The sequence below is a fragment of the Euprymna scolopes genome, chromosome 14 (genome assembly GCF_053919585.1).
Source record: "Euprymna scolopes isolate OS-2025 chromosome 14, ASM5391958v1, whole genome shotgun sequence".
In the NCBI taxonomy this organism is placed as follows: domain Eukaryota; kingdom Metazoa; phylum Mollusca; class Cephalopoda; order Sepiida; family Sepiolidae; genus Euprymna; species Euprymna scolopes.
In genome coordinates this window covers 158366068-158378530 of record NC_136495.1, presented here as the reverse complement: position 1 = coordinate 158378530, position 12463 = coordinate 158366068, and the positions used below count along the sequence as shown (strand labels likewise).

The 12463-nt window shown below is 32.7% G+C and overlaps 1 protein-coding gene across 2 annotated transcripts in view; it reads left to right on the top strand.

The window, feature by feature from the left end:
* LOC145293309 (WD repeat-containing protein 90-like) overlaps positions 1–12463 on the top strand; it is a 199468-nt gene that overhangs the window by 98761 nt on the left and 88244 nt on the right. For both annotated transcript variants that reach the window (XM_080139952.1, XM_080139951.1), the window contains 3 exons: positions 1085–1261; positions 5038–5166; positions 8569–8696. In XM_080139952.1, coding sequence (XP_079996078.1) covers positions 1085–1261; positions 5038–5166; positions 8569–8696 — 434 coding nt within the window. The remainder of the gene's footprint in view (positions 1–1084; positions 1262–5037; positions 5167–8568; positions 8697–12463) is intronic.

Sequence of the window (12463 nt, the reverse complement as noted above, 5' to 3'; positions counted from 1 at the left end):
GGTTAGCGTGCTGGACAATTCACATTATATTTTCACGTTCGCGCCGACCTACCGTAGTCGGTTTTTTTTTTTTCCTAAACAACTGGAATGGACTTTTCTTGGTGGCCGAACTGTTAACGTTGCAGATGTTTTTTTGTTTTGTTTTTTTTTTTCACACTTTATTTTCCTACTTTTACTCATGACTCCGGGTTTGATCCTTCCTACTTACCTACCATAACATTTTTTAAAACTCCCCCCCCCCCGTCCCGGAAACAAACACTCGGGCAACGCCAGGTACCCCCGCTAGTAGATATATAAAGAAAGAAAGAAAGAGAGATGTGTGTGTCTTACACACAATTATTTTTACCTTTTTTATTTTCTTATTCATGTGTATGGAGCCATGTTATTACTAATTAATTAATCTACAGGGTGTTTCAAAAGTCTTGGGAACATTTTGAGTTATTAAAAATCGTTATGTTCCCAAGACTTTTGAAACACTCTGTATATATCTATAAAAGTGAACGTGTCTGTGTGTGTGTGTCTGTGTACATTATCTTACGCAATAACTATATCAATTTTAAGTCTACAGACTCGAAATATGATATACAGGGTACTGAGATTTGGGAAAATCTTTGTGATTGGTTTTCGGCCAGAAATTTCGCTGTTAGGGGGTCAAAGTTCAATTTGACTTTTGAGAACTCTACCAAACTCCTCTGCCAATTTTGGGTCTAAACACTTGAAATTTTAGGTGTAAGTCCCTTGGACATGGATCTAACTTAATAACTTGATTTGAGCCCAAAACAATAAATGTTAAGGGGTCATAATAGGGGTCAAAGTTTTAAAAATTGACCGCTTTCTTTTTTCTTTCTTTTTTCTTTTTTTTTTTCTTTTTTTTTCTTTTTTTTTCTTTTTTTTTTCTTTTTTTTTCTTTTTTTTTCTTTTTTTTTTTCTTTTTTTTTCTTTTTTTTTTTCTTTCTTTTTTTTTTCTTTTTTTTCTTTTTTTTTTCTTTTTTTTTTTCTTTTTTTTTTTCTTTTTTTTTTTTTAGCTCAACATACATCTCGGGCTGGAATGCTAGTTATTAATAAATATTCATTTTTATTTTAGTGTTGGGTAATTGACATCAGCCATTCTAGTGGAAACCCAAGTTCTTCTTACCGGCCCGTCGTAGAAATGGCTGAAAACGTTTACTACACTCCTGCTAGCCAGTGCCATTTATTAGTTTCAACTTCCAATAAATCACTTCTCAAGTTTGATGCACTCACAGGATGTCTACTTGCAGAGGTTCGTAAAATCTTTTCTCCATCTTTCTCTTTCAGGAATAATACATTGCAATGTTTGTGAGAGATTCAAAGCAAAACCATGATTGGCACCACAATCTCTGGAGATCATGGCAAATGTGGTTTCAAGTCTACACACATGCGTAACAGTTTGAAGTGACTGTGCAAGCTAGTGAGTGTCGTATTGCAATTAACACACATGAAGCAGATTGTCAGGAATTTTTCTGCAGACCTGGTATAGATTTTAATACAATACTAGCGAGGGGTACCCGACGTTGCCTGGGTGTTTGGGGGTGTGTGTGGTATTGGGTAAATCAAAACTGTGGGGGGGGGGGAATATAAAAAAAAAATGTTTTTGTAGTTAAGTATGAGGATCGAACCCGAACCCTTGAGGCAAAGTTGTAAATTAAAGTGTGAAAAAAAAAAAACATGCAACATTAACCATTGCGCCACCGCGAGATGCTAACGGAAACACGTTTGAATTTATTTAATTACTTGGATTTGGCAGGTGCACGTTTTAATTACTTAATGAGGTCAAGTTTGACTGCAGGATAGTATTTCATTTACTGTGGGAACACTTTTTTTATTTTTATTTTCCCAAGATGTTATAGGAAAAAGAATAACCCACATGCGGCGAGCGACAAATGTTGAATATTTATCTTCCCGAAGTCAAGCAAATTAAATAGACAGGCGAGCTCCGTTGTTAACTCTGAGATATTACGATTTATATGTGATATAAAAAGTTTTAAAAAGTTGCGAGGCGACCGACCGCTTCTCTGAAAAAAGCGTTTTGTAGACATACAGAAAAAGCGAACACACATACACACATATTCGCTTTTATATTTATAAATGAGCAGCGTTACTTATAAATAATAGATAAGCTCACCATAGAAAATATCTAGTAAAAAGTAGCGATCTATAATGATAAGTAGTCAGATTGCACATCTAAAAAAAAACGAATAGATTTAAGGCTCCCAAAATTCATACTAGAATTGTCCATAAGAAACCGTAGCGTAACTGATTTCTATCCTCATTCAGGCAACCTGGATCTGTTAACACAAAATATCATAAATATTTCTTGTGCTATTATTCAGAGAAATGATAAAATGGATTTGGTCACAACTTTTAGCTGAGTTTATTTTTAGGAAAAATCTTTTTAGGTCCATACCTAGAAAGATTTTTGCCAAAAATAAATTCTTAATATTTTTTTTTTTAATATTTTTTTTTAAGTTTGAAAAATATTACAAAAATATTCAGATTAAATCTTACAGGTGATTTTTTTTCTTTAAAATTTTAATATTTTTAATACAATAAAAAATCTACATGATATGCTGTTAGATTTTAATGCTGTGTATTAAAGTCTTGCAAAGAAAATTCAATTCAGCTTTTCAGTTGAAATAAAAGGCATTTATTCATGGTACTTTCCAAAATAACATCTTGCCTTAAAAGCCTCTTAGCTCGCCATGTAGTTGACAGAACTCTACCATGTATAAAATTTGTTCAGCCTTTTTGTTTCACCTTTTTTTCTTTTCTTTTCGGTGACGTCACCTCACACACCAGCTTCATCATTTGCATACGTGTCATGCGGCTGCTGCTGCTAAATAGGCACTAGCAGCTCTGTTACATATCTCTCCATGTTCAAAAAAATATTTACAAAAATTTATTAAAACCTGCACCAAGGTAATAAAAGAAAAGAACTCCAATTTTCAAAAAAACAAAAAAAACATAAGTAAATCAATCCAAATAAAATGTCTTAGTGTTTTAAGTTTGTTCGACCTTTTCATTTTACCTTTCTTTTCTCCAAAATTTCTTTTTTTTTATTTATTTTTTCTTTACTTTTATAAAAAAAAAAATTCCAACATATTTTTCTAAATATTCAAAGATGTTTTAATACTTTGAAAGGAGGAGGAGGAGGAGGGCTCAGTTTAAATAGCGATAATGTACTTTTTGCACTTTAAGAAACTTCCCTGAATCAGTGCCAAAATGTTTCCGCTTGGTTGTTCTGATTAAAGTTTTGAATGTTGACAGTATCTTATAAAGTCAAATCAGGGCAAAACCATGTTCAAGTTCAGTAAAATAGACTTTGATGATTGTTGAGTTGGTAACTCTCCCAAACATAAAACCGGGCAATTTTTCATTTGGTTATAAAGTCAGTTTATTGCTTGACTTGAGACTTTCATAAAACGTGTTTTACTGTTGATTGTATTCTAAGATTTGTTAATTCTTTGTTTCTTTTTTGTTTCTTTTTTGTTTTTTCATGGTACTTTCCAAAATAACGCACTGCATCTTGTCTTTTAGTTTACCATATAGTTAACAAAACTCTGCTTTTTTTTTACACGGTGGTCACCACTTATCAAGCCCCGGAAGCCACTCAGGGATAAGGGTTATTGCAAGTACAGTACGTTAGTGTGGAGATTTGATGAAGTGTTTACTTAAGGGGGCGGTTCATTAAGAATTTGTTAACATTGGACTTGAAGACATCCAAGTTGTAGTCAGGTGGGAAGCAGGCAGACGAAACAGAGTTCCACAGGCGTGCACTTCTAAGAAAGAAGCTTTGTTCATGGAATCCACGATTTGATTTAGGCACAGATAAAGAGTGGGGGAAATTTTTCACAGTGGATTCAGCTAGACGGGTGTTTTTCGTGAAAGATTGGCGAGGGGGGACCAGAGATTGTAGTTCAGACGAGCACCTGCCATGGAAATAACAAAACAAGGATAGGCTCGCAACGTCTCTTCTGTGGGAGAGAGGTTGCAGGGTAGAGAAAAGGGCATCCCCCACTAAGCCACAAAGTCTATTTTGTACTCTGTCAAGGCAGGATAGGCTGTTTTTAGTAGCTCCTGCCCAGATATGGCAACAGTATTCCATCCTTGGATGGACTTAGCTTTTATATAGATAGAGAATTGCATCAGTAATGAGATATCTTCTGGATCGGTAGAAGGATCCCACCATTTTCCCTGCGTCCTTGGCAACAGACTTGATGTACGTGTCAAACCCAGAAGCTTGTCAAAACACGGGGCCTCTTCCAGACGAGAGCCATCCATTTCAATTGATGCCAGATGGGGATCAGTGTTGATGATGTAAAGATAGAAGCTTGGTTTTGGATGCATTAAAGGTAACCAGCCATGTCTTCCCCCACTGAACCACGCGCTCGAGATCAGAGGAGAGAGAATCATAGAGAACTTTGTCATTTACAGCTTTTGATGTGTTGCCGTAGATGGTCGTGTCATCAGCATAGATGTCAACGAATGATTTAAGTATGTGTTTAGGGATGTCATTGATGTAGATGAGGAAGAGAGTTGGGCCCAGGATTGACCCCTGAGGGACTCCAGCATTAATACTGCAGGCCTCCGATTTTTGTCCATCGACCACTACTCTTATGAGCCTATCGGAGAGAAATGATTTAATGATTGAGAAAACATTTCCAGTTATACCGTAGCTAGAAATCTTGTGAAGTAGACCCTTATGCCATACCTTGTCGAAGGCCTTTGATATGTCAAGAGCAATTGCCCTAGAAAGGAAGCCTTTGTCAAGAGATTCACTAATCCTGTGAGATATAACCGTCAGCACATCTGCGGTAGATTTTGCAGAGCGGAAACCATATTGTGTGTCACTAAGAAGGTTGTTTCTGCTGAGGTGGTTGACTATTTCTCTATTTAATATGGATTCCAGCAACTTACTCATAACACACAGGAGACTTATTGGTCTGTACTGATAGGGAGATGACTTATCACCTGAATTCTTAAATCCAGTTTTTGTACGATGTGTCGATTGTGTTTCAGATTGCCAGTGTTCAAGGTATTGTTTGCCGTTCGATTGCATTCACTAAAACAGGACATCAAATGGTAACTGGTGGCGAGAAAGTGATCAAGGTGTGGGACTACGAACAATTGGACAAGGTCAATCATCAGGTCAGAATTTTAACCTTTTGAAAGTTCATAAAAACTATATAAAATGGTGACTTTTTCATTTTTTTATGGTGATTTTTTTTTTTTTCTTTTTTTTGCACTTTTTATATTTTTTTTGGTTTTCCTTCTATGTGAACTTTTTCAGAAAAGAAGCATTTTATTTAAGAAAATGAAGGGGGGGGTGTAAATAAATATTTAAGACCCTAAATTCTGAGACATAGTCACATCTTAATGATGTATTATCTTAGATGAGTGCACAAACTTTGTCAAAGATGACTAAAAAATGTTATGCTTCACTAGAGTTCGCACTAATATATAAATAAACGACTCGATCAGTAAAGTAAAAAAAAACAAGAAAGAAAATGTTTTGCTCAGTATAGATAGAAGAAAGGGAAAGAAAAACCTCACATTACAGAAATAATGAAGATATTTTCTCCAAGTTCATTTCAGGAGTGGGAATGGGGGCGGAGGGCAGATTTGCTATTTGGCATCTTTTCCCCCAAACATTTCAAATGGTTTCATCCAGGGAGAAGTACATATGTATGTGCGTGTGTGTTGTATCATAGAGTGAAAAATTTATTAAGCTCAATATAACTACAGAGCATATACAAATAAATGACAAATTTCAAAATGATGTCCATCTTTCCGTTTATTTCTTTCAGCATGTTAAAATATTCAATACTTGACAGCACCTGTGTGTGTGTGTATATATATATATATATATATATATATATATACACACACACACACACACACACAATGTTTCTTTTAGAAATATTGTTAATTTCAATGTATACCGTTTTCATTTAATAGGTTGAAACTCTTACGGAAAAAAACTATAACCCACCCATACAAAATTAAGGAAGACACTCCAAGGACCTAAGATAATACAAACGACAATAAAATGGAAATATAACATCAAGGTACCAAAACAAACAAATATTTAAGATTGAGCTAAACCATAAGGGAGCCAACTTCAAGGGGTGTATGTTGCTAGGAAATACGAATGAAAAACAATGGAAGAAAAAATATAGAAACAATTAAATACATGGATAAATATATTCTTAAAAATAAATAAACTGAAAAAAGTGATATAAGGGAAGCAACTCTGGAAATAGTTATTTTCTATGAGAGTGACCTCCCCTTGTAATAATTGAGCTTAACTGATTAATAGTAGTTCCAAACACAACAAGAATAATATTAAAAAAAGTATGCATAATAATAATTACTAAGAGAAAAATATAATGAAACATAGAAAAGAATAAATAACAAAAAAAAAATCGGGAAAAAAATTAAAAACGAAAATTTAAAAATACGAAAAGAAGGTTTCAAGTGTGAATTTTGGTTTGCATGATATCCAACGTGTTCATGAAATTTTTTTCCCCCCCCCAAAAAAAACATATCAGGTTTATGATGTACAAAACAACTTTTTTGTTAAATAGCATCAGAAGAAAATCACATTTAACGAGTTGATGCGTTGGAAAATTTCTATGAAAACATAAAATCATAGAATTGTCCACCTGTTTATGGAATGGCTGTAATGAGGACATCCACGGTGTGATAAACAAAAGTTATAAAAAAATGTGAGTCTTTGAACTTCAGCAAAATTTTGTACTCTCTCTCGCTCTCTCTGTATATATATATATATATATATATATATATATATATATATATATATATATATTAAGAGAAAGAAATTTAAAACTGTAAGTTGAAATTTACAATCCAAATTTATTGTTCAACTGAATACTCAAAAACTTTTTTTTAACGATTAGAGTAATACAAATTTCATGTGCTGACCTTTTTTAGACTGATCTTAATTTTTTTTTAAATTAGTCTGAAATCACATTTTCTAATTAAGCCAGCGATGAAAGATGACATGCTGTTTTTTCTGTCCTTTTTATTTTTTTGATCCCACTTCGCTGGAGATCAACTTATCTTGCACTATCTGAAAAAACAATTTCCATTATTTCATCTGCTTTAAAAATTTTCCAACTTTACACTGGATTTAATTTTGGGCTTCATTTATTTTCACCAACATTTTTTCACTTGTTTTATTGGCAATATATGACTATAAAAAATTTATGACTATAAAGAATTTATGGTTATAATAAATTTATGACTATAATAAATTTATGACTATAATAAATTTATGACTATAATAAATTTATGACTATAATAAATTTATGACTATAAAAAATTTATGACTATAATAAATTTATGACTATAATAAATTCATGACTATAATAAATTTATGACTATAATAAATTTATGACTATAATAAATTTATGACTATAATAAATTTATGGTTATAATAAATTTATGACTATAATAAATTTATGACTATAATAAATTTATGACTATGATAAATTTATGACTATAATAAATTTATGACTATGATAAATTTATGACTATAATAAATTTATGACTATAATAAATTTATGACTATAATAAATTTATGACTATAATAAATTTATGACTATAATAAATTTATGATTATAATAAATTTATGACTATAATAAATTTATGATTATAATAAATTTATGACTATAATAAATTCATGACTATAATAAATTCATGACTATAATAAATTTATGACTATAATAAATTGCGGTTTCACTTAATGACATAACAGATTGTTTTGCACTCAGATTTTTATTCAGCAATTTTTTAATTTGTCAGGCTGTGTATTAATTTATATTTAAAACACAAACTCATAGCACCGGTGTCTCCTGGTCATAAATACCCCCCCCCCCCATGCCATTAACCCAACAAGCAGCAAAATCTAGCTCTAGAGGTTCCCCGATGCTGGAGAGCCTTTTACTATAATTTCTTTGAACTGCTAGATTTTGGAATTTCCTCCCTGTTTTCTGCTTCTCCAACTGTACTGACATGCAGGAGTTTAAATATAATGTGCACAGACATATCAAACTCAACCATAGTGTAGTTGAGGAGAGGAAGAGTACATGTGAAATAAGGAATGCAAAACCTTCCCACTTTTTTATTCATAAAATAAAAATCTAACATGGAGTATAATTGATCAGAACTAAAAGAAAAAACAACTTTTGTATGCATAGTTATATTTATAGTATAGAACACTTTTCTACATTCAAAACTTTCTAGCCTAGATTGTTGCTTCATGTTTTTATTAGAATGATATAAAAAATATTTATTGGCTGAAAAAATGTTTTATTCTTCTGGAGGCATTTTTAAACAATTCTTGATTCCCGATGTTTGGAGGTTTATTCAACTGATAATACTTTTGCACAAATCTAACAAACCAATTTCTACAAAATTGTAGACTCCTACTTCAAAGATGGCTACTCAACTAAAATCCAATCCCTAACTATTTTGATTTAAAAAAAACATTTTAATTATTCAGATTTCTTTTTCCCCTCTTTGTAGACTTTTATCGGTCATGCTGGTGACATCCAGAAAGTTCTCTTCACCAATTGTGGTCGGTATTTGTTTTCAGTTGGTGATGCCATTTATCAATGGGAATACCTTGGACTCAAACCTTGTTCCATCCAAATGTAAGTATAAAAATAAATATTCATCCAAATTCCTTTTTGCCAACTCCCGACTTTAATTGTAATCTTCACTGACTGTGTTTGCTGTCTCCCCCCCTCTCTCTCTCTTTCCCTCTCTCCCTCCCTCCAAAAAAGAAGACTCCCCTAACTCTTTACCCTTCATTCCTTTTCACAGTATTCATTGTCCTCATATGCAAATTAATAAACTGTATCGGCAAAAGGTTTTCTTTTCTCTTTTCTTTCTGGGTTCCATCACCCAACAGAATAGACAGTGGCGCCATCGCTTGTATAAGTGACTACTTTGCATTACGTTTGCCACATGTGCCTATATTACTTTTGCCACATGTGCCTATATTACTTTTGCCACATGTGCCTATATTACTTTTGCCACATGTGCCTATATTACTTTTTGCCACATGTGCCTATATTACTTTTGCCACATGTGCCTATATTACTTTTGCCACATGTTCCTATATTACTTTTGCCACATGTGCCTATATTACTTTTGCCACATGTGCCTATATTACTTTGCCACAATGTGTATATATTACTTTGCCACACGTGCATATTTTACTTTTGCCACATGTGCATATATTACTTTGCCACATGTACATATATTACTTTTGCCACATGTGCATATATTACTTTGCCATACGTGCATATATTACTTTTGCCACATGTGTATATATTATTTTTGATATATTACTTTTGCCACATGTGCATATATTACTTTTGATATATTACTTTTGCCACATGTGCATATATTACTTTTGCCACATGTGCATATATTACTTTTGCCGCATGTGCATACAAGAATGATAGGATGGATATGTACGTAGAGTTCTAAAGATAAGTTTGAATGCAGGGAAGATTAAATCTACATGGTATAGGGAGATGTGTGCAACACAAGACACGTTGAAGGAATGAATGTTAATTTTTTAGTTATATGTAGAGCAGTCCAGGAAACGGGGTCAGTTGACAAGGTAAGGGTTACGAAAACATGCGAAAGAGTGATGTAGGGATTACATTACTGAAGTTATGAATAGAAAGTTAAGTTTATTATGTGGGTTTTACAATTATCAAAGTTTGCTAATTTTTTGCAAATCCATATAATTGTGAATCATTTAAAATCTCTATAAAATTAGAACACATTTAGTAAAGAATTGATGTTCCCTGAAGGATCCTTTAAAAGTCCAAGAGACCAGGCTCTAAAATACAGCTATTTTTATTTTATTATGGAAATTTCTCCAGATAAGGCATGAAGCCACTTGATGTAAACTAAAACAAAACAAAAATACCACTTTCAGATAAAAAAGAAAAAAAATAGAGCCACAATAAGTACTAGATTTTGAATCCATAAACAGCAATTCTCCCCCGTTCATCACTCATGGAATGTGAGGACTAAATGACAAAATAAGAGAAGCAAGAATTACAAGTAAACCCGCTTTCTATTCTCCTTAATGATTTGTAATTTTAGTAAAGAATGGGAGGAAACTAATGGGGTGATTATTTCACTAGAGTTTTTGAACACTGGTACCAGAAAGGCAATTTTCCAACTATCAGAGAAACAAGATCCAACAAGGTTTTATTGTAGAGTATTCGTTTCTTAGTTGCTACAGCAGGAATAAGATCTGGTTATGTTTTAAAGTGTCTCAGTTAGTTCATTCCATTTTATTTCCAATAGTATATATATATAAAAAAAATCATAAAGCTTAAATAATCGAGTCAATTAATTTTGATTCTAATTTTATTGGTATACTAGCATGGATACACAGCATTGCCAGGGTCGACATGAAGTTCGATTTGGCCACACCTGCTATATACTAAGAATATTGAGCAGTTTTTTATGATTATATGTCAACTCTATCGTTACCCCAACAAAAATTTCAAAAATAAAAGAAAGAATGAAAACACGAAAATGTAAACCCCCCCCCCCCCCCCCCCGAAAAAAAGCAGAAGAACGTGACAAACTCTCCACCAGATATTTCGGCAGAACGGATATGAAGAGAAGCTATTCTCCGGATATTGAGCACATTTTTGTGACTATATTCCAGTTTAAGCGAATTTCTTTTATGCTACCTCAGTCTAGAAAGATTTGTTATACGGTCTGCTGCAACGAAAACAAACTGTAAGGAATTCAGTTTCAAAAATACCAAAGTAGAATTTGTGTTAAATGAATGTTTATGTTATAAAAATCATGAGTTATGACTTGTTGCGTTATTATAAGAAAAAAAAAATTAGTTACGATGTCAAAAAAATATGAAGGAAAAAAACTGGTAAAAAACGTAAATGAAAGTTTGTTTTTTTTTAAATAAAGAATCGTAGTTGAATTGAATTGTTTATTTTAAAATAAAAATTCACTGGACCACAACGTTAATTGCAAAATCACGGAAATTATTTTATTTAAGCTAATTCCAAAAATAATGCTTGAAAGTTTTTAATTTTAATATCCACCGAAAAAGAATCAAAAACAAATAATAAATATTAAACTTAAATAGAACACTTAAAATAATCCTAAATGCGTAAACTTTAAGTATTTACTTCAACAGCGCTCAATACATAGGTAGAGCTACGTAGTAACTTATAAAAATATATATGGCAATTAAGCTACACAGAATATTCCGCCTTTCATCCATGCTAGGATTCGTCTGGCTTATATATATATATATATTACAAAACAACTTGACTTTGAGTTTGATTTTTTTGAATTATAAAAAGATGAATTTTTAAAACTAGTTATATATATATATATATATAATCCCGAATCAGTCACACGCACACATTCTTACTCTCCAGGTTAAATAATATTTCCTTTTGTTTATCTAAATAATATATTATTCCTATTTAAAATTTTATAGTTTTATTTGTTATTAAAGAATGATGCAAGCAAGAGTGACAGACATCAGATAAAATTAGAGAGGAGGGGGGGGGGCAAACAACATACACTGAGAAAAAGTGTAACAGAAGAAACTACTCATGAAAGCAGTAGTGCATCTGTTTGGCATGTCAGGTGTGGGAATCACAGAAAAAATGAGGTAAAGAATTTGTGTTTACTGCAAGATTTATTTTTATACGTGCCATTAATTTGCATGCAAGAGGAATAGCTGCTTAAAGAGGGACAAATTGGGGAGAGTTGAGAACAAAGAGAAACCATTGAAGCTGCTGTGAATTACAGTCTTGTTGAAAAGGGTTCCATCAGTTTTCTTTTTGAAAATACAAATTTTGCAATTACAAATTTTGCAAAGAAACTAAAAATTGGGGAATGTTTACTAATAGATGTCTAATACCTATCGTTAAAAATCTGGGGCATTTGGATTTTCACAAAGGGTTTCCACATTAAAACTCCTTATGTCTGCCAGCTATGTCCCAAAATTAATAATGATCAGTTAATTTAGGAATGACTTCTGTGCATAAAAATATCTTTTTTTTTTTTATTCAATTTTCACCCCAAACAAGGCACAGTGCCACTTTGAAGCAGGGGGCTACTATCAGGGACTTAATCAGCGGGGTCATTATGAAGGGAGATGAGTAGAAAGATGTTTGTTAACATTACACTTGAACTTCTGCATATCATTGCAGTTGGGAAAGCAGAATCCCGGAAGGGAGTTCCAAAGACCCGCAGTTCTGGGGAAGAAACTATTGGAGTAAAAGGCTTTCTTGCACCTAGGGATCTCTACTGTAAAGGGATGAGGCTTAGTAGCTTGTCGGGGGTAGTTACGTCGGGGAGTTACAAGTGTTTGCAGTTCGTCAGAGCATTCACCATTAAAGTA